The sequence below is a fragment of the Mercenaria mercenaria genome, chromosome 7 (assembly GCF_021730395.1).
Source record: "Mercenaria mercenaria strain notata chromosome 7, MADL_Memer_1, whole genome shotgun sequence".
Classification (NCBI taxonomy): Eukaryota; Metazoa; Mollusca; class Bivalvia; order Venerida; family Veneridae; genus Mercenaria; species Mercenaria mercenaria.
In genome coordinates this window covers 55,076,912-55,101,677 of record NC_069367.1, presented here as the reverse complement: position 1 = coordinate 55,101,677, position 24,766 = coordinate 55,076,912, and the positions used below count along the sequence as shown (strand labels likewise).

The 24,766-nt window shown below is 33.4% G+C and overlaps 2 protein-coding genes and 1 long non-coding RNA gene across 3 annotated transcripts in view; 2 read left to right on the top strand and 1 right to left on the bottom strand.

Annotated features, from left to right (window-relative positions):
• LOC128558280 (major facilitator superfamily domain-containing protein 1-like) overlaps nucleotides 1-24,766 on the top strand; it is a 53,449-nt gene that overhangs the window by 5,279 nt on the left and 23,404 nt on the right. The window contains exons 2-11 of the mRNA XM_053547195.1: nucleotides 4,291-4,499; nucleotides 4,950-5,017; nucleotides 6,170-6,278; nucleotides 7,412-7,508; nucleotides 8,439-8,537; nucleotides 10,257-10,368; nucleotides 10,842-10,898; nucleotides 11,733-11,889; nucleotides 17,974-18,071; nucleotides 24,066-24,178. Of these exons, the coding sequence (XP_053403170.1) occupies nucleotides 4,291-4,499; nucleotides 4,950-5,017; nucleotides 6,170-6,278; nucleotides 7,412-7,508; nucleotides 8,439-8,537; nucleotides 10,257-10,368; nucleotides 10,842-10,898; nucleotides 11,733-11,889; nucleotides 17,974-18,071; nucleotides 24,066-24,178 (1,119 nt within the window). The remainder of the gene's footprint in view (nucleotides 1-4,290; nucleotides 4,500-4,949; nucleotides 5,018-6,169; nucleotides 6,279-7,411; nucleotides 7,509-8,438; nucleotides 8,538-10,256; nucleotides 10,369-10,841; nucleotides 10,899-11,732; nucleotides 11,890-17,973; nucleotides 18,072-24,065; nucleotides 24,179-24,766) is intronic.
• On the top strand, nucleotides 12,029-15,320 carry LOC123534767 (uncharacterized). Its single transcript, XR_008371755.1, has 5 exons — nucleotides 12,029-12,561; nucleotides 13,365-13,424; nucleotides 14,229-14,288; nucleotides 14,628-14,685; nucleotides 14,915-15,320. It is a non-coding gene; the product is annotated as an uncharacterized LOC123534767 (long non-coding RNA).
• LOC123558246 (uncharacterized) lies at nucleotides 20,782-22,834 on the bottom strand. Its single transcript, XM_053548431.1, has 3 exons — nucleotides 22,269-22,834; nucleotides 21,188-21,313; nucleotides 20,782-20,897 (listed from the first exon to the last, which is right to left on the bottom strand). The coding sequence occupies exons 1-3, from the start codon at nucleotides 22,624-22,626 to the stop codon at nucleotides 20,821-20,823; spliced, it is 561 nt and encodes a 186-aa protein (XP_053404406.1). The 5' UTR covers nucleotides 22,627-22,834; the 3' UTR covers nucleotides 20,782-20,820.

The window sequence follows — 24,766 nt, the reverse complement described above, 5'->3', positions numbered from 1 at the left end:
GCAACCCACCATCTGAGGCTCAAACACAAGATCGTAGCCTCTCTTCAAGAGACCGTGGAGAAAAATGAACGCTTCGTTGACCCAGGAGAGAAGCTGCCGTTTAGAGCTAATCATCGTCTGAGGCTAGCAAACAAGCGCTGTCGAGAAGCGACACCGGGAGATGCCCTCGTTACGGAAGGGGCAGATTGCCGCGACGAAGTTGTCATGTATGATGCCGAAGACAATTTCACGGGGAAAGTGTTTAAGAGGAGCCGCAACAGTTGAAAATGAACAATTCTTTATTTCGGTTTTGGAAGTGTTCTGTGAAAAAGAAAAACTTTACCGGGGTTCTATAATTAATTACGTGTAAAGACAGATTTCAGTGAATTTGAGATACATTCAATCTAATATAATAGTGAAACATTTGTGTTTATTTTGAATTCAGAAAATATCACATAATCTTTACATTACATTATAGTGGTTACATGACATGGATAAATTCTTTGCATTTGAAAAAGAACTTCATAGTGTGGATAGTAACAGTTATTATGTGTTTAACCGTAATCGTACATTTATTTTAGAAGTAGGTATACAATATGAATCTGTACAGTAAATGTGTCTGGAGTTAACATGCTTATATGTATTTTCTTTAAAAAGATTTAGAGTCTTTTTCACTTAAACTTATTTTGATTATTTTACATTCCTGCCAGTTTTTTTTTTTTTTTTTTTTTTTTTTTTTTTTGTTTTCATAAAATTGAATAATTTTGTTCTTTAGGGAAGGTGGAGTGTGGCAGGAATGACTTTTTCTAGCCTTATCTTACACATATATCCTAATATATACTGTTTAAAATAACAATTAAAGTTTGTTGTATAGCTAGCAGTCGGTATTCTGAAACTTGTCATAGTCTTAATATTATTGAAACACTGTTAAGTTAAATAAGCTTGAGCGCTTTCAAACGTAATTTTGCTTATAACTTTATTATAGATATTAGTGCATTTTGCTAATTACAGTATTCTTTCTACTTAAATTTATACAACCTTATTTTGGGTAATAGGCTTACACTATCATGTACTTGCTATACTTATGATATTGAAATCACTCAGGTGTAACTTTAGCATACAGTCATATATGTAAGGGTTGATACAAATGTTTACATAAGCTTGACCATTCTTTATGTATTGTTAATGCTACAGGTAATAATTTCACTTTTATGAATTTATTGAACACTCCATGTGTACTGCAATTTTTCTGCATGGGTTTTTCATGTGTTTTACCAATGCGAGGGTATATAAGCCCTGATTTTGGCAGTCTCTGTGCTAGTGTTCACAGACTCTCGACAGGTAACTTCTACCTTTAGTCAGAGACTAGCCATTTTCCCCCTTACTGTCTTTGGGTATATTTTTTCCTTTTGGACCGGGATCTAAATTTAAAGACAAAATTATTCAAAATTACGTTAGCTTCGTTAGGTATAGGACTTTAATTTCTGTAGGTTGTAATTATGGCGTAGTTGTTTTGAACATTGTGAACTGAAAATGTATAAACTGTTACTGGTGTATTTTGTCTATGATGTAAAACGAGCCATGTGAAAATAATAAAATACATCTTGAACCGGGTAAACCGCTTTTGTGTTCCTTGTAGTTTAGTGAATTTTAAAATCTAACAGAGTAACCTGGGCATAGTAGTAAATACTGATACAATATATTGAATTTATCGTAAGTGTAAAATGATTATTTACTGAAATTTGTCTTATAAATAAATCAGAAATTATACAACGAATTTATCATAAGTGTAAAATAATTATTCAACTGAAATTTGTCTTCTAAATAAATCGGAAAACGATTGTTGTTTGTACAGGTGTAGATGTAAATACATACGTTATAAATACTGAAACACTAAAAAAAATATTTACCAAGTGTTTTCAAATAAACCAGTTATTATACATTATGGATCAATAATTTGTGTATATACATGGAATTTTTCCACATCAGTACAAATCTCTTACCACTTTAAACATGATTATTGCACTTTAAATTTAGTTTTATACTTGACGTTTGTCACACATCAGCTTGACGTGTTTGCATCAATTCAGACTTGGCATTTTATTTGTAACACTATGACCAAATCGGTTGAAAATGTATCAATTGAATGACTTCAGTACAATGAATTGTAATACAAAACTGCCGTAGGAATAACCACTTGCGGGCTTTTCACTATTCTTACGGGAGAGCCATAATAATAGTCTGCGAGGCTATTCCTACGGGACCGTAAGAATAGCCACTTCCTTGACAGAATTAGATTTGAATAGTCTAGAGCATAGAAGAGAGGGCTAACTTTTTTCTACAAAATTCATAACAATCTAGTCTGTATCGATAAGGATAGGTATTTGACGCCTATTACAAATAGGTCACTTAGAACCAGACACAGTCATCCCTTCCAATACTATAGACCGTCTCCACATACAGATTGTTTTAAGTATATATATATTATACCTGATTTACATAGCGCCCTTTTCATGATAAACATGTTCAAAGGCGCTTTACATATAGCAAACACAGCCACACAGGGCGCGAAATTCATCCTCTACTGGTACAGACACAGAGCGATCTGACCAGAGGGACAGAGTGAGATAAAGCCCCCAGAACAGACAGAGAGAACGTTTTAGATACAGACGTGGCCGGCTAACTTAGCCTAGCTCTTTTCGAATAGACAGTCTGATTCTTTAACGTGCCCGGTGTATAGCACCGATACACGCGAAGCCGTCTTTCCTGGGAAGAACCAGTACAGGCCTATATAGTTAGGTGGGAGACACTCAAGAGCATCTCAGAAATTTCCCGTGCCTGGACCGGGATTCGAACCCCGGGCCTCTGGATTGACAATCAAGCGTCTTGCCACTAGACCAACGGGCCGCCTACTCCTTCTTTCCTAGGTTAATACCAGTCTGGAATGGCCTGTCTGTGTCAACTGTTTCCATTAGTAAAGTGGACTCCTTTAAGAAGGCCATTATGACAGTGTAAGGTAATATAGCCTTGTACATAGTTTTAACAGGTTGTGTCAGCTGCCCTTTTTAAAACATATAATTTGGCTGAGCGATTTTGGCTTCAAAATTACTTATTTTATTAACTGTATTATATATGGGTAGTTGTTTGGGTTTTTTTTTTTTTTAATCAACACTTCTGACTGTACAAATTGCCACCCGCATGACGTTATGATCAATAATGATCGAAGTCATTAAAGGAAGAAAGAAAGAAAGAAAGAAAACTTGAAATTTATCAACTTTGTAAAGTAAAAATTGTAAGAAAATTCAGACTTTTGAGATAAACTGTTATAGAAGCTAAGCTAAATTACATTCCAACTAGTACCGGTATATGCAGATGTGACATATAAATCCTTAGGAATCATAATGAGGTGTTTTTATCCAATCGGAAACAAGAAGAGCTTTGCATTTGTTGTTTTCCAGAGTGCACAGTACCCAATGCTGAGTGAATTATATTTTATAGTGAAAACATACCCAAACCAAAATATACCCACAAAGAGCCAAAATTCGATAGTATATCTTTTCTGCAAAGATATAAAAGGAAATGAGTGTGGAATAAAATAAAGTATTTTTAACTATTGATTTTCGTTGTGAATGTTCCTACATCATTACATGTGTGATCTTTTTAGCTTAGTAATGAAATAGGAATTTTTTAGGATTCTGTTTTGATTTATTTAGGTATCCCACTGGTTATATACACGTATCATACTGTTGAATTTAAAATATTTAACAACAGCATCAGTATTTTTACTAAACAAGATACATAGTATTTTATCATTTGTATGTCACTATGTGGGTACATTAATTCTATTTTTCCTATTCTTTTTTGCGGGTAAAATGGCTTTGGTATATTTTGCCATTTACGAAAGATGCGAGTCACATCAGTAGAGCTTTTTGTAACTTTTGTAAAACTAAAGTCTTTAGGATGGAATGGATAAAATTGAAATAGAATTGATGTTCTCAAAGGCAGCTAACATAATGTACATTTTCAGCCTTCTTTTTAACACTGAGATTTTGTGCAATCCAAATTCCAATTTAAATTATAATAAGTTCATTGCCTTGTCAGTCATCTAATTAGTCTGACATTTCATGTCATTTGTATATTTTTGAGACCATGATTTTTGGCAGTTAGTTTACATATTAACCTCTTTTCTCCTTCTTAGCGACATACTTTTGCTGTAATAATCCAGATTTATCCAGATGACCTTAGCGACATACTTTTGCTGTAATAATCCAGATTTATCCAGATGACCAGTGACTTTTCATCTCTTTTCAGGGAGTTATTTCTGCTATGACAATCCAGCTGCTCTTCAGGACAACATGACAAGGGATTTGAAAATATCAGTCGGTAAATTCATGGGCTTTTATTCCTGGTACTCATGGCCGAATGTAATTCTCTGTTTCTTTGGTGGATTTTTGATTGACAGAGTGTTTGGTGTCCGGGTTGGTACGGTCATCTTCAGCTTGTTTGTTACAGCAGGACAGGTTTGTTAACAGTTTAGTTTAAAACAATTTATTTTACATCATTTGTATGGCAAATTCTTACAACTTATGTAAACTGCACATTATGATTGCTAACTGGATTTGAGACAAGTGTTTTTTGGTTTAATAAGAGGTAAATAATTATTGTAAAGGCAGAAGTCAAAAACTAGGCTTTGAGCCTAAGACCTACATTTTAGAAGTCTGTTACGTTACCTCTCCGCTGCTGCATCTCCAAATATGTTTATTGTTTGGAGTGAAGCCTGTTTGCATTTTATTTCTTTAATCCTATAGATTTTATCTTGCTCTGTTAGCAATAAGCTTCTTTTATATAAATAAAGTGAAAGATTTATTGATATTAATTAGACTTCAGTTGATATTACTATTATAAGTAATGAAATAAAAGCTGAATGCTGTATACCTTTGTAATTGGAAAATATGCCTGTTTATTTGCAGATTGTTTTTGCAACTGGAGCTTTAGTTAACAAATACTGGCTTATGTGTGTTGGCAGATTCATTTTTGGGTGAGCCTTCCTACATTTTTCTGAGAGATAGCTTTATATGTAATCTGGTAATACGAGTTTAAGGAATTTGATTTTCAACATTACATATTGACCCTTTTGTGCATCAAAATGCTATGTACATTTTTCATGATTTCGAGATAACACTGTGTTAAAGGTTTGGGACCATACAAACATTGAGCTGTAGCTTACTGTTTGTTTACTTCAGTAGGATTTATATCTCTTATATTCAACAGATGTGTACATTATTTAATTAGAATATAGTATTCAAACCATCATAAGTTATGGCCCCATTTGTCAAATACATCTTTTTGCACTTGAATTATGTTGTTTGGTATCAGATCAAAATGTGTATCAAAGTGCTATTTGCCAAGTAGCTCTTCGGTGCATAAACATAAAGCAAATAGCACTTTTATGCATAAATGTTGTCACATATATGCTGATAGCACTTTGAAAAATTAACCATTTGCCCTGTGAAGAGTAATGGTACAGTGCCAAACTTGTTTTATCTTTGTCAAGGCAGCATTCTTTTAGCCTTTAGCCTGCTAAATTTCTAAAATGGCCTGGTCCATCATTCAGTCTGGGCAGTGCCACTTATGATTCAAAGTGGTATTCACTGAAAATTTACTAACTGATAGCAAACAGTGCGGACCATGATCAGATGTGCAGACTGATCTTGGTCTGCACTGGTTGCAAAGGCAGAATCACTTGCCACCAGCAGGCTAAGGGTTGAACTGCTATAGATTTTGTTTAAAAAAAGACGCATTAAAAGAATACAGTAGAGAATAGAATGATATATGGTTAAAATGATTTAATTATTCAGTTTTGTGAATTCTATTTAAAGTTTATTGCCAGGTAAAAATTATTTCTATAAAGTCTCCCCAAACAGCACAAATCAATATTCTTTAGGCTCCTATGTATATGCTTTTGAGGGAAAAATCAATATACTTTTTATACCAGTTTTCTTCTTCTTTCACTGCCGCTCTTTGTCTGGCAGATATTGATATGTTTGACCCCATCTTTAAGTGTCAAGCTAGGAAGACTTGCAAAAAATATGAACCCTGTAATGGAGGCCCATATATTACTTGGTTGCACACATTGAAATAGCGAAAAAACTGAGTTTGTTTTAACAACAGTTTTACTTTTTTGTTTTAGAATTGGTGGTGAGTCTCTTTCAGTAGCACAGAATATATATGCGGTGAAATGGTTTCAGGGGAAAGAACTCAACATGGTGTTTGGTCTTCAGCTCAGCTTCTCTAGTGTTGTATGTACCATGTTATATCACTATAACAGGCTGTTGGCCAACAGTTTTCTATATTTTTAACAGATTTCTTTATTTCACGCCAAAAGTTACGCTGAGAATAATGACAGAAAAACTACCGGAGCAATTAAATTGACCTCTTATTTGCTCGTTCAGGTTGTATTTATTGCCTGTATTCTCAGAAGTGCAGACATTTAGTAACAGGCATAATTATATGACCCATTATTCATTGTGTGACATTTTTTGTGTAGCTGCATTATGTTATATGTATATTATAACATGACTCCTTTTATGAATCACTTGTCTTTATTTTGTGTTATATGACCAATCTGTGTTCAACACATGGTTTCTAGGCTAATAAGTCAAAAAGTTAAAAATAAAAGTGAAAAATTATTTCTAATGTCATGTAATTAAATACTTGTTGAAAGGCTTGCTGGTTAATAGCCAAAACTATTGACATTTGGACCTCACTCAGTTGTTTTGACTAGTGACTAGCAAGCCTTTCAGTAAATGTATAATATGCTAGTAAACAAATTACCATGGAGAACATGTTGTGTAAAAAATAAGAAAATTGTAAGGCAAATGGACAGTTTTAGTGCAACTGAAATACTATTGAACCAACAAAACAAGAATTTAAGTCTTCATTTATGCTTTCATACACTTAATAAATACACAAAGTATGAAATTTGATTTTTATTTGTGTGTGCAGTCAACGTAACAGCTCCCGAGAAAGGAAAATTGCTGTTCTCTGGTGGAAATCCAAGCCTTTTCCCCATCAATTTGGGAATGCCACCAACACAAATTGAATTGGGAAAATGTCATTAAATATGGAAAAATTTAAACTTATTTAACTTGCTCTATATATTTTTTAGATATTTGTGGAATGGCATAAGATTTTAATGATTGTGCAAGAGATACTACTATTTACTTAATCCAAATACACAAGATAACAAAGTAGCAACAGCAAAATCTCTAAAAGCTAACAGTCATTTTGGGAAGTTTTAGTTCAGAATTTTTTTTGCTCTGGGAATGCCTCCTTTTACTTGAAGAAGCTTTATTTGGGAAAAAGGCCAAGTTGTCTTTTGGCAGATTGCCTGTGTTTTTATAATTAAATGGTTTGTGTCAATTATTTTCAGGGTAGTACAGTTAATATGAATGTTATGCAGCCTATCTACAAGTACATATCACATACAGTCCAGGGATTCAAATGTCTTGGTATCACTTTGTTTGTAGGTGAGTATCTATCCACTCATTAACCTTTACCCTGCTGAATTTCTGAAATGGACAGGTCCATCACTCAGTTTAGGCAGTGCCACTCATTATTCAAAGAGGTGTTCACTGAAAATTTACTGACTGAATAGCAGACAGAACAGACCAAGATCTGTGCAGGCTGATCTTGGCCTGCATTGGTTGCAAAAGCAGAATCACTTTCCACCAGCATACTAAAGGTTAAGACTTGTCTTTAGTTTTAGGAGAGGCATCTCTGTCTCAGTTTTAAAAGCATGTATAGTTTTTGAAAATGGGTTTAAAATTTATAGAGGTAGAATCAGTATATTCAGATATATTTTATGATGATCAATAACATAGACATGTATGTCATTATAAGGGAAAATGTATGCCTCACATAAGATGATTTCAGCTTGTCAGAATACTCATATGTTTGAAAAATAGTTTCAAGTTTGTAATCACCCTTTGTCTGTAGTCCGTCAATTTGACTGTTAATACTTTAGACACTCCAAAAGTCACAATTTTGGCCCAGTCCTAATGAAACTTGGTCAGAATGTTTCCCATTTATAAAATGTCGGATAAGGTTGTTATGCTTTTCGTGGAAAACTTATTATTTTTTTCTAGTTTTTAAATGGGTCTTCTCTGTTAAATATTGGTATCTCAAAATTTTGCACCACAGCCTATCATTTTAATTGTTGATATCTGACTCTTGCCTATAATTTTAATATCTAAGAAAGTTATGAGAATCTGTATATAAGAAAGAAACTACCGGATGTGCCTTTAAGAAAGGGTTATAAGAATTTCAAAATAGATTCTGCTTTAGTTTTGATTCATCTTAGAGAATCATAAAGAGAAAAGTCTTGTCAAGCAGTAGCTCCACTATTATAGCTTATTGAATACTTTGGCAAAAATATTTAAATGTGTTACATTTTGCAGGAGGTGTTATGTGTTTCCTGTCCTTGATATGTGCACTGGCACTTGGATATTTTGACAAGAGGGCGGATAGAATTCTGAAACGGGCCTCGGTTACTTCAGGTAAAGATAATACATATATCAGGAAACTTCTACAGTTATACTTGCATTGAAATATTGAAACAAACATTTTAGTATCAAGTATTTCATAAAAGTAGTTTTTACATGAGAGAAGTTTGTCATTGTACACATCACTTATGGTTTTAAGGTATCTAAATTTATATGCAAAAAAAAGTCTTTTTAGCGCATCTGATTTTTTTTTAAAAAAAGATGAGTTATTAGCATCACTTGATTGCCGTCAGTGTTGCCTGGTTAAGTTTTATGTTTAGGTCAGCTATCAAAGCTATTGCTTTAAACTTGTAACACTTGATCACCATCAATAGCTGACTCTGTACAGCAAGAAACATAATTCCATCCTGCTTTTTGCAAGACTTATGGCCCATTTTGGACTTGGAAAATATCAGATTTCTTGGTTAAGTTTCATATTTAGGTCAACTTTTCTCCTGAACTATCAAAACTATTGCCATAAAGCATGCAACACTTGTTCTCCATCAAAAGCTGACTTTGTACAGCAAGAAACAACATAACTCCATCCTGCTTTTTGCAAGAATTATGGCCCCTTTTGGACTTAGAAAATATCAGATTTCTTGGTTAAGTTTTGCGTTTATGTCAACTTTTCTCCTTAACAGTCAAAGCTATTGCTTTAAAACTTGGAGCAGTTATTCGACATTAAAAAGCTGACTCTGAACAGCAAGTACAGTAACTCTACATTGCTTTTTGCGGAAAATATGGCCCTTTTGGACCAGCACGAGTATGACAATATTTCAGTTATACAGAGATAAAAAAAAATAAGATGGCCATGCTCTTGTTTTTTTTTTTAAAGATCAGGGTTGTAAAAGTTTTATCTTCATAACAAAAGGACCGCTCAGCTTCCTCTGTTTGATCTCAGATCATAGTAAGCGTAAAAACAACATGCACTTCTTTTCATAGAAATTACCTTACGATTTTTCCAGATCATTTTCCCTGATCACAGATATTTCTTACAATGTTGGAAATAAAACAATAAAGCTATATTTATACTATCAAGTTTCATGTCAGTACTCCAGTTATCATGCTTTACCTGGGTACAGGGTTAATTCATGCATTTAGGCTGTGTTCGCCTTGCATGTTTTATTAAAGGTTATTTCAGCTTATTCACACAGAGAAACGCTAAGGAACACAAAGTGCTCGGGGCTGAGCTGTTGTGAACACACATTGTCTGGCATCTGTTCAGCATCTGTCAGTTAATACAAAATACACTTGACTCAGTCTTAAACTATTGTCCAATATCGTCTTCAAAATTGGAGTCATTAAACACTCCAGTGACAGCTCCAGCTTCCTTAGATGTGCTCAGTTTCACTATTCAGCACCAAAATAGTTGAACGCATTGTCTGCTGTGACAGCTCTGTTTAAAAGATAGTATCATTTTGTGCTATTTTGTGTTTACAAAATTAACGAACAAATCAAATACTTTGTAGTACTTTTTTCACAGGTAAATAAATCATTAAGAATCTATCTACTCTATACATCAGCAAAACAAAAAAATTCTTTTGTGAATTTTTGAAGTTGGATTAGGTGAACAACATGCTTAGTTATAGAGAAAAAGGCCCTGCAAGTTGTTTTTTTTTTTTTTCTAATCAATGGCTGTTTTATTTTTTTGTAAAGACTCTGAACATCCTTTCTGGAATAGGAATATGAAATTAACCCTTTTCCAAGTCACTCAAGCTTTTCTTTATTTTGCAGAGGAAGTTATAAGTATCAAGGATGTGAAAGATTTTGGTTTCAAGTTTTGGTTGCTATGTGTTATCTGTGTGGCTTACTACGTGGCTGTGTTCCCTTTTATAGGACTTGGTCTGTAAGTAGGACATGTTTCTATTTTAGGGTCCATTACTAAGCTATGGAGTGGTAATCGTTTGTGAGCTAACATCACACTATTTTATTTTTAACCAAAGAACACTGTTGTTGACTTTTTCCTTAAAAATAGTACCTGTTTTTTGCAATAATTATCTCCCTTGAAACAATTGGCCGCCATTTTAGGAGTCAGAATTATACATATCTAATAGAGATAGTTTCCAAACCCAGCAAAATGTAGTGAAGATGTAAGAACACTAACCAGAATCCTTCACACATTTAAAGATTACATATGTAACAGCAATACAAGAAAATGTTTTATCATTAAACAGAATACTGTTCTGTTTTGAGAAATTCTTGTACTGACCCTCAAATTTCTCCACTCTATAAATCCAGTTATCTGTAGTGTTTGTTATTTGTAACATTTAAATTGATCAGTATATATTTGTTTAATGACATAAATTGTTTTTCTTTCAGTGTTTTCTTTGAAATGAAGTTTGAAATGGACCCTTCTGTAGCTAATAGTGTAAACAGGTAAGTCTGTTGCAACATGAATATTTATCTTTTTGCCAGGGGAAACAAGATTAAAACTGTATGTAAGATATACAAAAAGTGATAAAAATTTTACAGTAAAGTGATGTGACATCTTTTAATTTAATCATTTAGCTCATTGATAACTACTTGGAAATAATTCTGTGTCTTTAAAATTAGCACGATCAGGAAAATTTGAATAAAACAGAATGAAAAATGATTCAGTATGAAGAAAAATGAGAAATCTCTATGAATAATGTATAACTACAATAATAAATTTTGAAACTAAATCTGCAATATTACAAAACATGGTTCCCCAAGAAACATGTTAGACCACCCGACATGTCAGGTAAAACTAATTTTTGGTCTGATTTTTACAATGAAGAAATAAGGAAATATTTCTTCTGGGAAATATTTCTTCTGTGATAAACAACTGGCTCTCTTTGCTGAATTCTGACAAAGCAATGAAAATTTTAATGGATGTTGTAGCTCAGCTTATGTCAATATGTATTTTACCTAAGGTCAGTGATAGAGGTCTGACATATTCAGACATGCTGTTAATTTACAGACCTTTCATATTTTTCTGGGTCAAGTTTCAAGTTAACTGTTATCAGTATAACATGTATAAAACAAGGTTGTGAGATAAGTCACAAAAGTCTAGTACCTGATTAGTTGTTTCTAAGTGTAATTTTGAAATTGACCAATGAAATGGCTTCATTTTGATAATAGTCTCCAACTATTGTTTTATACATATAACCATAGACGGCATTATTACCAGTTACTCTTTTGCACATCATTGTTTGTCTTGTTATATATATGAATGTTTATTTATTTTAGTTTGGTGTACATCATATTAGCAGTTGCCTCCCCTCTATTTGGTTTCCTCATAGACAAGAGTGGCAGGAATGTATTCTGGGTAATTCTTGGGACCTCTACAACTATTGGTTGCCATGCACTGCTTGCCTTCACATTCATTACACCTTTTGTTGCCATGGTAAGAAAGCCAAAGTGTATTTATACCCAATTCAGGTTTATATTAATTGTTTGCAATAAGTTGTGATACCCAAAGACATTAAAAAAGTTAAGTTGATATTTGTTCAATTCTAAAATATTCAGACTATGTGTTCTACAAAGGCGTACGTAGGATTTATATAGGCAGATGGCCCCCGATTTTTGAAAAATAAAAAGATCGATGACAGTGTTAAAAATCGACAGTTTTCATTAAACAAAACTTTAAACTACCGAACTATGTCGTTTTTAATATTAACACATTCTCAGTATTGGTATAAAATGAGTTCAAAGTACGAACGGTACTGGCATTTTGTGTTAAAATTGCTGAATTCGGCCATTTCAGACTCAAAATTCGCTTATTAGCAACCCTTGCTCCGGTTAACAATTTATAACAGCTATTAAAATTGTTAATTCCATTTAATATTTTCCTAACCAGAAATCGGAGCAAGGGTTGCTAATAAACGAATTTTGGAAAAAACGATAATATTTGTTTGGCCTTTTTCACGTATACGAGTAGCCTCCCTCGAAGCTAGGTGCTCGTTGCCAGGCAATATTATAGGTGGCGCCACTGTCAACATGTGGATGTGAAAACGAAAGTAGATTATTTATCGTGGAATAATTACAATTGTTTACCCTTCTACGTGGAATTTATATGGTAAGTAGATTAAATGCCATTTTGTTGTGTTAAATAAACCAAAAGAGTATTCATTCGATTCTCTTTCAATGGAAAGCAAGCAGAATTATTGACACACGAGTGTCACAACGATACAGTTATCTGTGACAGTGTCACACAATAACTTGCAGTATCGATACATAGTGATTAGAGATATTCAACATTTCTGTATTTTCGAATGATTTTTTTTTCAGCACTTGATTAGTAAATTTGACATCGTTAGAGCTTCGGACAAACATAGTAACCGGACGATGTTTATGAAGTCCACAACAATAATGACATAATTTCATAAAAAGTTATTTTTAAAATAAATGGACTGGGAAGGGATGTCTGTTAATTTATCACGCTTAAAACGGTGGTGTTTTGGTCATAACTGTCCACCTTGATAAGACTGCAAAAGAAAAAAAATCTACTGACATGTAGTGTTTACATTTTGCATTATTTTTCTGATTTGTTTATAACAGTAGATTCAACCTGATGAAAGGTGTGTAGACTCTACTCATTGAATTGCATACATGATCACTATATGAATATTTCATATTTACTGAAAGTAATAAGGCAGTAATTTGACAAATACAAGCAAGCAGATATTGTTCACTGATTATTAAAATATGGAATATTTTTTCTGATGTCCTTCACAGATGAGACAAACCCTTCAGGTATAAAAGAGTGCTTCACTGTCTGCTTCATTGTCAACAGAATATGATTGAAATTGTAAAGGTCTTATCAACATTATTATTGTGATGTCTTGCACTAATCAGTGTTTGTTTTGTATCATATTTCAGGTAATGGTATGAATTGAGATGATTTATTTAGTTACCTTCAACTGGTCAGTGGTCAACAAGGTATGTCTTTTTGATAATTGTAAAATTTTCATTACACAATTTTTCTTATGATATAGGCTTTCCAAGTTAATCTCCACGGTTCTTTAACCATCTATATATTTGTTTCTACTGAAGGCATAAACACTTTAAAATAATTATTCTATATTCTGTATATCCAGGGTTGCAGTGTATTACAAGGTCCTTTTGAAATTTCCTTGACCTGTATTTTCTAGAATAAAAGGAAATGTTTGTCATATTTATGCAAGAGTAACACCAGATCAACTATAAGACCCAAGATATAGCAGTGGTGTTATGACTTCTGTTCTCATGACACATTCTATACAGTGAAAGAGCAGCTGCTGTGGAATGCCAGTCTGATACATGTGTACCTGTCAGGGCACTACCTTTTAATTCAAGAAAATTGCTTTGAAATTCATTTTGTGACTATATAGCTATAAACCTGAGGCCATATTCATAAAGCTTCTAAGATTATTTTCATTTAAGATATTCAATATGTTCTTGTATTTTCATCTTATTCTATATTTTCATCTAAGATTGAATGTAAAATTTTATTTGATGAATATTAAAAGATGTTCAGTCATATTTTGCAAAACTGTTAATAATATTGCTATGAATTTGCCTTTGTAGTGTGATGAATGCTGGTTATATGAAGGCATTGTTTTTATTCTAAGCATTGAAAGTGTTAGAGACTTGAAGTTGAAATATTTTCTGAAACATTATGGATTATGACCTCTGTAATTAAATTAACACACAATTATGCATATTGGTTATGTCATAAATTATTCTTTGACTTTTTTATTTCAGAGAGTATTATTGTGTGTCTTGAAACATTGAATGCCCCAAAACAACCAGTATGATAAGAAGGTAATTTAGAACTCTTCCTTGCCTTTCACAAAACACAAAACCTGTAACTGTGGAATTGAATTGAATTACCTAAGGAAGATCTGATAAATAAAACTTCAAAATACTAATTATGCTCTGATGTACACACAGATTGTACTTTGCATTTTTGTTTTTTGTAAAGATGGGAAGATCGTACATGTATATATTTGTTTCTGAACAAGATTCAGAATCACTTTTCTATAAACTATGACAAAAGCAGACAGATTTCAATATATGTCCTAACAAAATTCAATATTTCAGTAACTCCTTTTCAAAAGGATATATTAAAAATTTATCAAGTTGCTTTATATTACATTACAGGCCAGAATATACAGCTTCCCAAAATGTTGAAAGACTAAGCTGTTTTTTCTAAGGACTTGTGAGTATTTTGAGTGTTTGATTTCTCTTTTTAACCCTGTGATTGAATATTTCATTTCAATTAGTGATGGCACTTTTTCCAGTAATTTGCATCTACCTTTCAACATGTTTACAAGGGACAGCAAAATTGAGATGTATCTTTTCTTAAAATTTTAACATTTAACATTTTTTACACAGAAAGCAAAATATTTTAAATACTTTGAAAATTATTTTTATTTCTTTTATTCTAGGTATACTATCTAGGTTGAAATTAGCCATGGACAATGAATTTGGAGGTGCATGCTGGAGCATCAGAAATTACAGACTTGGAATAGATATTTGCATAATATACAAGTAACATTTACTGAAAAATGACTAATGTTTATGTTAATAAAGTGCAATATCCATGCTTGTAACATTTACATGGGGGTAATAGTTACAGTGTTGAAAGAGACTGCCAGTGTTACATTTCAATCTAAGTTACAGTGTGGATGCTAATTCTAAATTCTTGATAGTCAAGTGTTTTTAGTAACTTATGGATACTAATTATTTATCAAACTGTTTAATTTATCACATTCCTACATCATTATTTTACATAAAATGTTTGTGGTTATATAATATATGTTTATATGGTAATAAATTTTGTTTCTGTGTAAATATCTTTGTTTTTGAAAAACGAAAATGAAACATTCAGTGACCATCTTCTGTCAACAAGTTATTATAAATGCAACAAAACTGATGAAAAGTTATCCAATTACTTTTCACAGGTTAATATTGAATAGCAGAATACACATAACATTGTGTAGTTTTCCTAACTTGTATCTGAGGCCATTATAAATTAATTGCTAGATTAAATTTTCTTCACAAGGGTAAGAATTTTTTTTTTTCAGATATATTTTATTTTTGTTTAATGAAGAGTTAAATAGAAATAATGACATGTAATAGTTATTTTTGTCAAATAGATTTGATTATAAGGAATAACAACTGAAAGAAAATAATTTATTACATTCTTTATAGAAGTTTTCCATAATAAAAATGGTAAGGGGAGGCATAAAAATAGTGGGAGTGGATGATAATCTATCAATTAATATAGTATGGCCTTACATATATAAATCAATAAATATTTACTGGCAATAATATTGATAAGGTATGATGCAGCTATATGTTAAATATATTTTTTTAAATGGTGATTTGTTATGAGAAAATAAGCTGATATATACAGTCTAGAGTCTTCTAGTAAGCTGCATAATCATGCTTGGAACTAGCTCCATATGTCCTTTCTTTTGAAATCATAAACTTTACTTCATATAAAATAGCCAAGTATCACAATTATATGAATGTGTACACAACTGAAAAAGCATTGCATTCATTTTCTTAAGTAATAGTTAGCATTTGGTTATTACTCATATTTGGCTTTCAATAACCGGAAAGGGAAATCAATAAAAGGAATTTATGATTATACACAAAATGTGGAGAAGACTGAAAGCAGTAACTGATCATTGCAATAATAGCAGAATACTTTAGCTTATGATTGTCAAAATTCATTGTAGACTAATAGATGAACTCTTTCTTTAAGGTGCCAGTAGGTTAAATGTCAATATCACAGTGACCCTATATAAGACTGGAATATTTTATTATCAAAAGCTGAATGATACTTAATTTTGCCCATTGTCATCAGGCTTTAAATGTAACAGATGAATAATTTGGGGTCAGTAGATCAGAGATAAAGGTCACAGTGACAATTAGATAAACAGTGATTCAGGTTATATAAGCTTGAGAACACTTTGATATACTATGTGCAGTAGATGACCACTATAATAATTTGGCACATAGGTCAAAGTTCAAATTCAAACCATACTGAACATAAATGTAAGTTACATGCCCAGTCACCACTGACAGGCCATCATGGGAGACATATAATTTTGTCTTTTTTTTCTGTTGCCATTGTTATGAGACCAGCTCTTCAATTGGCTGTCTTCGAAATTGTGCAGTTTCTACTTATTTTTCTCCAGTAATAGTACCTTAACCTTTGAAACCTACATTTTCTCTTCTGTTGCCATGGCAATGAAAATTTTTTATACCTTTTTCGCATGCAAAACAAAGTGAGTGGATTTAAACCCATTTTATCACTGCTAACAGTTTTATCTTTATAATTAAGTTGTGACAACAAATGATGAAAACTTACCTTATCCTATGGAAACATTATTAAACGGATTACCACATGACCTGTTACCATGGCAACTGAAAGGCTATTTTCTGTTTTCTTTACAGGAGCATTGTGAATTGTCAATTGTAACAGTGATCAGCCCATAAATGTCCAAAAATCAAAATATTGAAGCCATAACATGCAAAAAGGTTAAAAAATGCTAAATTTTAGCCCCGTTGCCATGGCAACTGAAAGGCTATTTTCTGTTTTCTTTACAGGAGCATTGTGAATTATCAATTGTAACAGTGATCAGCCCATAAATGTCAAAAAATCAAAATATTGAAGCCATAACATGCAAAAAAGTTAAAAAATGCTAAATTTTAGCCATGTTGCCATGGCAACCAACAGTAAAAGTACACCTTTTTTATTCACAAATATACCAGACCAAGAATTCTTCCTCTGAACATGATTTTAAATCATACTTTGAAACGTTAACAAAAATAAAACAATAAAATATTGTTTTTTAAGAAATTTTTAGTTTCAGGATACCAAAGAGTTATTTCCCTTAGTTAGAACCGTTTCTATGACAATTCTGTTATCGGGTTATACATGTTTGAATAGCCTGATGGGTTTACATTAATATTTTAATTAAACATTTGTAACAGTAATCATTTATTATTTTGTTTTTCCAATTTATTTAAGTATACCCCCAAGACACGCTAATGCTTTCTTTCACAACAGCACATAACGCAAACATTAAATTTTCCATAAACAATTGTCCTTGCAGATTTTAATGTTTATTTTTGGAAAATACATGCATTTAGGTAAAAAAAGGCATATACTTTATCATCATTTTGGTGGGGGCCAAAATCGGCCCAAATCCTACGTACCCCTTTGCATTAATCTTTTATTGTCAGTGTAAACTTCAGAATCAGTACATTTATATTGTTAATGAGCAGTTTATCGCTGGATGGTATATAATGAGTGCTTTTATATTGCGGATGGGAACTTGAGGTGGCATAGTACACTCTTCCTTATAGAAAAAAATCATTACATTACTCATATATTCCAAATTGATTTTATCTAAAAGTTTGTTTGAGGAATGTTTAATTGTGTATCACACTTTAATGGATATTTGGAATGACTTGATTGTTACAATTTCAGAGTATAATGGGATTGGCTTACTCAGTACTTTCCAGTGCACTGTGGCCAATAGTATCAATGATAGTGCACCAACATCAACTTGGGACAGCATATGGCATGTAAGTAAATTTGAAGCAGCCGTCTGGCGCATACTGGATAAAGGAATTCTGAAACAAAAATGTTTCCCATTTAAGACAGAGTTTGTGGGTTCAGACTGCCAGGGTGTGGCTGTACTCCCTCATATGGTACTAATACTGCTGTTTATTTCTTCAAAAAGTTTAAAGAGTTTTGAAATAAGCTCTGGGCTGTCTTTCAGTCACAATTAGTTAACTATTTACATTGATAAATAAGTCAGATAATTTTACAATTTTGGTGCAAGCTTTGTTATCATTACATAGTTTTCAGATGCAATGCCTGTAATGACTTGACACACTCTGCTTTCCTATATGACCTAAATCCACACAAGTTATTCACAGAAATGTTAATCCGAGTGTTGATCCAAAAGTACTGTCACTGGGGTCATAAAATTTTTTACATTGAAAAGAAAACAACAAAATTCCTTCCCAAGTACATTGGTCTATTTGCAATATTTGTTTGGAAATATCACAAAAACTTGTAGATCACTGCCGAGGTATAAACATGAAACGAAAGCACAGTAAAGATGATTCCACATCACTGACGTTATTGACGTCACAAAGTGATATTTTTGTCACTAAGCAATAACAAGCCTCAGCACTACACAGTGAACTTAACCTGCTAGGACAGTTTAATTTTTATAGTTGACTTCTGAAAGATTTAACATCACATTATTTAAATTGTTAAGATGTTATTTTAATGTCAGTTGGTGATTATCTTTATTGGATTGTTTTTGGGTTTTTTTATGAAACACCATATTTCTCTTCAATGAAATATCATCTATGTATTTTAAACAAAACAACTCTGGAAAATAACATTTACCTATGTAGTCATAGTTGAATTAGCATATATCTTGATACAATTTCTGTAATGATACAGTGATGAGTGAATATGCAAATGTACACAGTGACATTACTTTTTGATCAGCTCTTGTAGTATCCCAAAGAATTCTTTACATTTTCACTATCATATACTGAAGATATATTGTAGACTGGTGCATTTAAAGGAAAAGAAAAAGGAATTGGTGGATGTTAAGCATTTTTTCTTGCTTCATTCAAGTCATAGAAGTATACCGAACATGAATATCAAAATATACATGTATGATACATATCCAGACAAGACAGACATAATTATAAACATTGAATGACTTTTAGGATAAATTACTGTTCTAGCTATTACATGAAGAGTTATACTGTTAAGGTGGAATGCGCCCCAATTTTTTTTCCGAATTTCGTCCTGAAATTTATACTGTAAAAAATTCAGGATATATGCGATTGAGTACCGATTTTATTTTGATGCCATTTTATTCGAGGTTTTCCTATTGTGTCACAAACATGGCCCCTGACGTCGCTTTTCGTGCAACGCCCAGCTCCGAGTGCTCACGGCATTTTTCCTTTCCTGCGCTCTGAATGTCACATAAATGAAAAATACAAAATAGTTGTCACTTTGCATGCAGAAAATGCCACTCGATGGTATAAAATTTAGCGAAAAAAGATTGACGCTTAAGACGTCAGAGGCGAAATGGTCACGTCAAAACGGAAAAACTCGCATCGAGTTTTGCTGCAAATTTTGCCTTAAAATCCAATTTGTGAAAAATTGGCTCGATAAAAAAACGTATAACTTTGGTATGTTGTTTAACGGTATTTGTACTTTTAGCCGACACAAAGATAATTAGGGGTCACCGACTTACATTTTTCAATATTTGATAATGTTTTACCCCTACCCCTACATGGTTTGAGGCTATGCGACGTTAGCGTTTAAAACTGTTTTCAGCTTACACAAGTCACGTTCGTTAATCTTAGAGACAGTATTTTTAATTACTCAGTGCAGACTTGAAGCACCGGTATAAACTACAGACTCCGGTATATACCGGGTTAACTAAATTTGAACGAAAAATATCTTAAATGTATATATTTTGTAACCATGGTGATACTTACCCTAACCTTTAGTCAGTATTTTATGCTTATTACACTAAATGCGTGCGGACATGCAAAATTATGCATATTTTTGCCGTGAGCTACAATTAATGATACCATTAATGGTGAAAGGAAAACACTTTTGACACAATATATGTTTTGTACTACCCACTATTTATTTCCTATTGATGTTTTCAAAATGCAGATTCAAAGCTCGAATAATAGTTGTCTTTTCGGTTACTCTCGCTTTACCGTTAACCTTTTCTCCTAATACATACCGCAAGCCATTCACACAGTCCCTTGCAAATGCTAGCTGTAAATGATCATAGGAAAGTCCGGTGACAGCTATTTTCCTTGCTAAATACTTGGAAATTATTTTGTTCTCCACGCAGAGTTTACGAAAAACTTTAACCTTAAAAATAACCTAGGTATAACACCTTGGTGACCTTGACCTGGTGTATAATGGACTCAGCCCCTACACATACATTGTTTGTATACTGTACAATGTTTACAGAAGTTACAGTAAGATATAAGCAACATTTACGACGGTTACTGTAAAACTTTAACCAAGGAAGGTCACGCCGACGCCGACACCGACGCCGACTCCGGGGCGAGTAGAATAGCCCCACTATTCTCCGAATAGGCTAGTGGAGCTAAAAAGGAAGGTACTGCATTGAAAGTTGAAGTTCAAGCGTATCAGCAGCCTTGATTTTTTCCATCAGTGCATTGTCAGGGAAATATAATGATACACAAACTTCAATGATACATTAAAGTGGAATAATTTATCAATTCATTCATCTTGATAATCGTTCTTGTACTAACCTGATAAACTGTTCATTCCGCGGCCACGTTTTGACCATGCTGCGTCTTGGCTAACAACAACTTCAACTTGGTCTGTAACAAAATTATACAGGATAAAACCAATAAACTAGTAATATAGAATTACGATAATAAGAAAGGGTATATACTAATAGATTTGCTGTTTCTTCTTGGAGACATCAGTCATGAAGAAATTATAGAAATTATGTTTTTTTTTTCTGTTTTTCTTCCTTTTTCATGCAGTCTTGTTGATATGCAATATTGTACAAATGTAACCAGAAATTATAGCTAAACTCCTCAATTAAAGTGCTTCTAATAAAATAAAGATCAGCGCAAAACCTTGAATAAACACTGTATGATAATACCTTTCTGCAAAGTCTCCATTTCTACCATATTTTGTGATGTATCTTCGTTTAATGCAGAGATGTGAGAGGATGACTGTCCCTCTGCTTGGTCTGTAGTCTGAATCTCATTTGATGCGCTAGCTCTGTCTAAAAGAAAGATAGATGAAAATTTCGTTTCAGCCTGCACATTCTGATTATATCTTAAGAAAACATTTTAATCTAATTATTAAATCATTATCCCGTTTGTCGAAACAGATGTTTAACCAAAGCTTGCTGGCGGCAAGTGATTCTACCTTTGCGGCCAGTACAGTCTGATCATGACCTGCACTGTTCGCTACTTAGTGCGTAATTTTCAGTGAACACCCCTTCAAATAATAAATGGTACTGCCCAAATTGAATGAAAGACCGAACCATTTAAGAAATTTAGCAGGGTAAGGGATAACCAGGAGACAGGGAAGTTCCCGCACATACGCGCTATAACTCGCTTAACTAGTGCACGTGATTATAGCACGTGGTCGATAACCATACAGCTGATATATTGATTTCGGTGATGCTTTAAGTTAAAATATTCTTTGCGTGTTTTCAAATGAAAGACAATTTTAACACATTTTTTAAGCTTAAGCATTTGCATAGCATCTGGTATATTAGGAATAAGGTTAGTAATTCGGTCAAAAATGTGCTTCCTCGATGTAGTCGAAAGAAGTCCATAATAAATAAATCCTAGTTTTCCCAGTGTTTGCGCAAAGTCGTGTAGAATGAGTGCTTTAATCACACTTTTCAGTACTAGAATACATTCTGCATGAGACGAGACGGTGTAGGCAAATCGTACACTAGCTCCTAGACTATGATGTACCTTTTTACACTTTTTATGATTGAATGAATTGGACAGAGCCAGTCTATATCACATGTCTAATATCATAGTCTGAAATTTCAACATCATTGTGAAAATATCTAACTTAGACTGGCTCTTGTCTCTATGAAATGGAATTAGAAAAATAAAAAGGAGAAAATGTAGGAAGTATGTTAACTGTCAGTCTAGGGGCTAGTGTAGGCAATTCGTAGACATTCGTCTCATATAACAGAGATAATAATGATTTATTACCATATTCTTCTAACATAGCCATTGCCTCATCAAAAGTTATTTGATCAGTGTCGGTGTCATCTGCTGCGTAGATCTCTTTGTCGTCTGCTGCAACCCGATCAGTATTTGGTTCATGCAGGAACGTGTCTCTTATGTTATCGCCATCACCTCGTTCTGTGACAGTCGCTGGTAACATACAAGCTTGTGATGCCGCCTTTTCCTCTTCGCACGCACGGGCACATGAATCTCGTGCATTTTCCTCCATAACTTTTCCAAATTTCCGTTCATGTTTTTTCAATGTTTTATGGTGTATTGGTGGTATCCCTAATGTCACAAGAAAGCCATTCATGTGTGTTTCTCCTATACCAGCGTGGATCATGCCTGTTCAAATTAATTACAATAATTGTGAATTAACGTACTCTTTGTGTACCTACGGAAAGATCGGGAACTGTCAATTTCAATAAATACTCTTTTTAATTTTCTTAATTTCATTTGTTTTACATAATCAAATTTGCTCCAAAAATCACGAATTTAACTAAAACTTCCTACACAAAAATCTAAAACATTTTGGGAGGCGCAGTGGTGTAGAGATAAAGCTTCTGACTCCTAAATCTAAGGTTGCGGATTTATATCCTGTCAGCGGAATTTGACCGTAATTTCCACATTTCCTTCTCTCGGTGCGAATCCTGGTCAGTGTGTCATTATTGGTTATTCAGGGTTTATTTACACCCTTTATCAAATATCTCGCCAAAATATTTCATATCTACAATTCTTCTTTCCGGAACATGTCCGTAATCACATGAATGTTTCAGTTTATTACTTGTTTTTAAAAAATCTGACTTTTTCTTCAGCACTTTCTTAACAAATCTCCCCTTATGTCTCTCAATACTTCCATGTGGATCCATTTTATCAATCCGTTAAATGTTTACGTGTGAATGAAATTTGACGTCAAAGATGGAGAAAATGACGACATATGCAGTTTCGCGGATTTTTTTAGATTAATTTGTCAGATAAAACAAGATTTAGCGTGTCATTTCTTAATGGGGATAGGGGTAAAACATTGTCAAATATTGAAAAATGTAAGTCGGTGACCCCTAATTATCTTTGTGTCGGCTAAAAGTACAAATACCGTTAAACAACATACCAAAGTTATACGTTTTTTTATCGAGCCAATTTTTCACAAATTGGATTTTAAGGCAAAATTTGCAGTAAAACTCGATGCGAGTTTTTCCGTTTTGACGTGACCATTTCGCCTCTGACGTCTTAAGCGTCAATCTTTTTTCGCTAAATTTTATACCATCGAGTGGCATTTTCTGCATGCAAAGTGACAACTATTTTGTATTTTTCATTTATGTGACATTCAGAGCGCAGGAAAGGAAAAATGCCGTGAGCACTCGGAGCTGGGCGTTGCACGAAAAGCGACGTCAGGGGCCATGTTTGTGACACAATAGGAAAACCTCGAACAAAATGGCATCAAAATAAAATCGGTACTCAATCGCATATATCCTGAATTTTTTACAGTATACATTTCAGGACGAAATTCGGAAAAAAAATTGGGGCGCATTCCACCTTAAGTATGCAAGATGTTACACAGAGAAATTGGTGTTTAGCAGATTTTAAAATGCAGCCGGAATATTAGCTTTCTTATTATTGACAAGAAGACTTATTATTTGAGTCCATTTATATAGCTTAGAAGGACAACAAAGAGTCTTTGTGCATAGTCCACATCAGCTGTAAAAACTTTTTTCTGAAAGCAATGAAATATACACAAGGTTTAACCAAGTGTATGATAGAGGAACATGTTTTGTGTTTTTATAGAATGCAAGCTATCCTGAACCTTGGTTTGGCAATTGTATCAATTGCTGCTGGCAGTATAGTAGATTCCAAAGGTTACCTTATCCTTGAAGTCTTCTTTCTTGCCTGGCTGTGTAGTGAGTATACACTTGATCTTACCGTTTGGTTTTAAGCCAAAGTATTATAAGGTATAGTGGCAAAAATTAATATACTGGTATATCCATCTTTAAAAAATCTGTGTTTACATTGATCAGTAAAGTGAGTAAGAATTTTAGTTTCCATCTGTTGCATTTTTATGCCCCCGAAGGGAGGCATATAGTTTTTGAACCGTCTGTCTGTCGGTCTGTCCGCATTTTTCGTGTCCGGTCCATATCTTTGTCATCGATAGGTGGATTTTCAAATAAGTTGGCATGAATGTGTACCACAGTAAGACGACGTGTCGCGCGCAAGACCCAGGTCCGTAGCTCAAAGGTCAATCTCACACTTAGACATTAAGGGATAGTGCATTGATGGGCGTGTCCGGTCCATATCTTTGTCATCGATGGATGGATTTTCAAATAACTTGGCATGAATGTGTACCACAGTAAGACGACGTGTCGCGTGCAGGTCAGAGACCACCAATTCAAAAAAGTACAGGGAACTTACTTGGAATGAGGTAAGTGTATACCTGGGAATAAGGTAGCATCTGTGCGTTCTGATTGGTCAGTCATGTAAACAAACCCAAG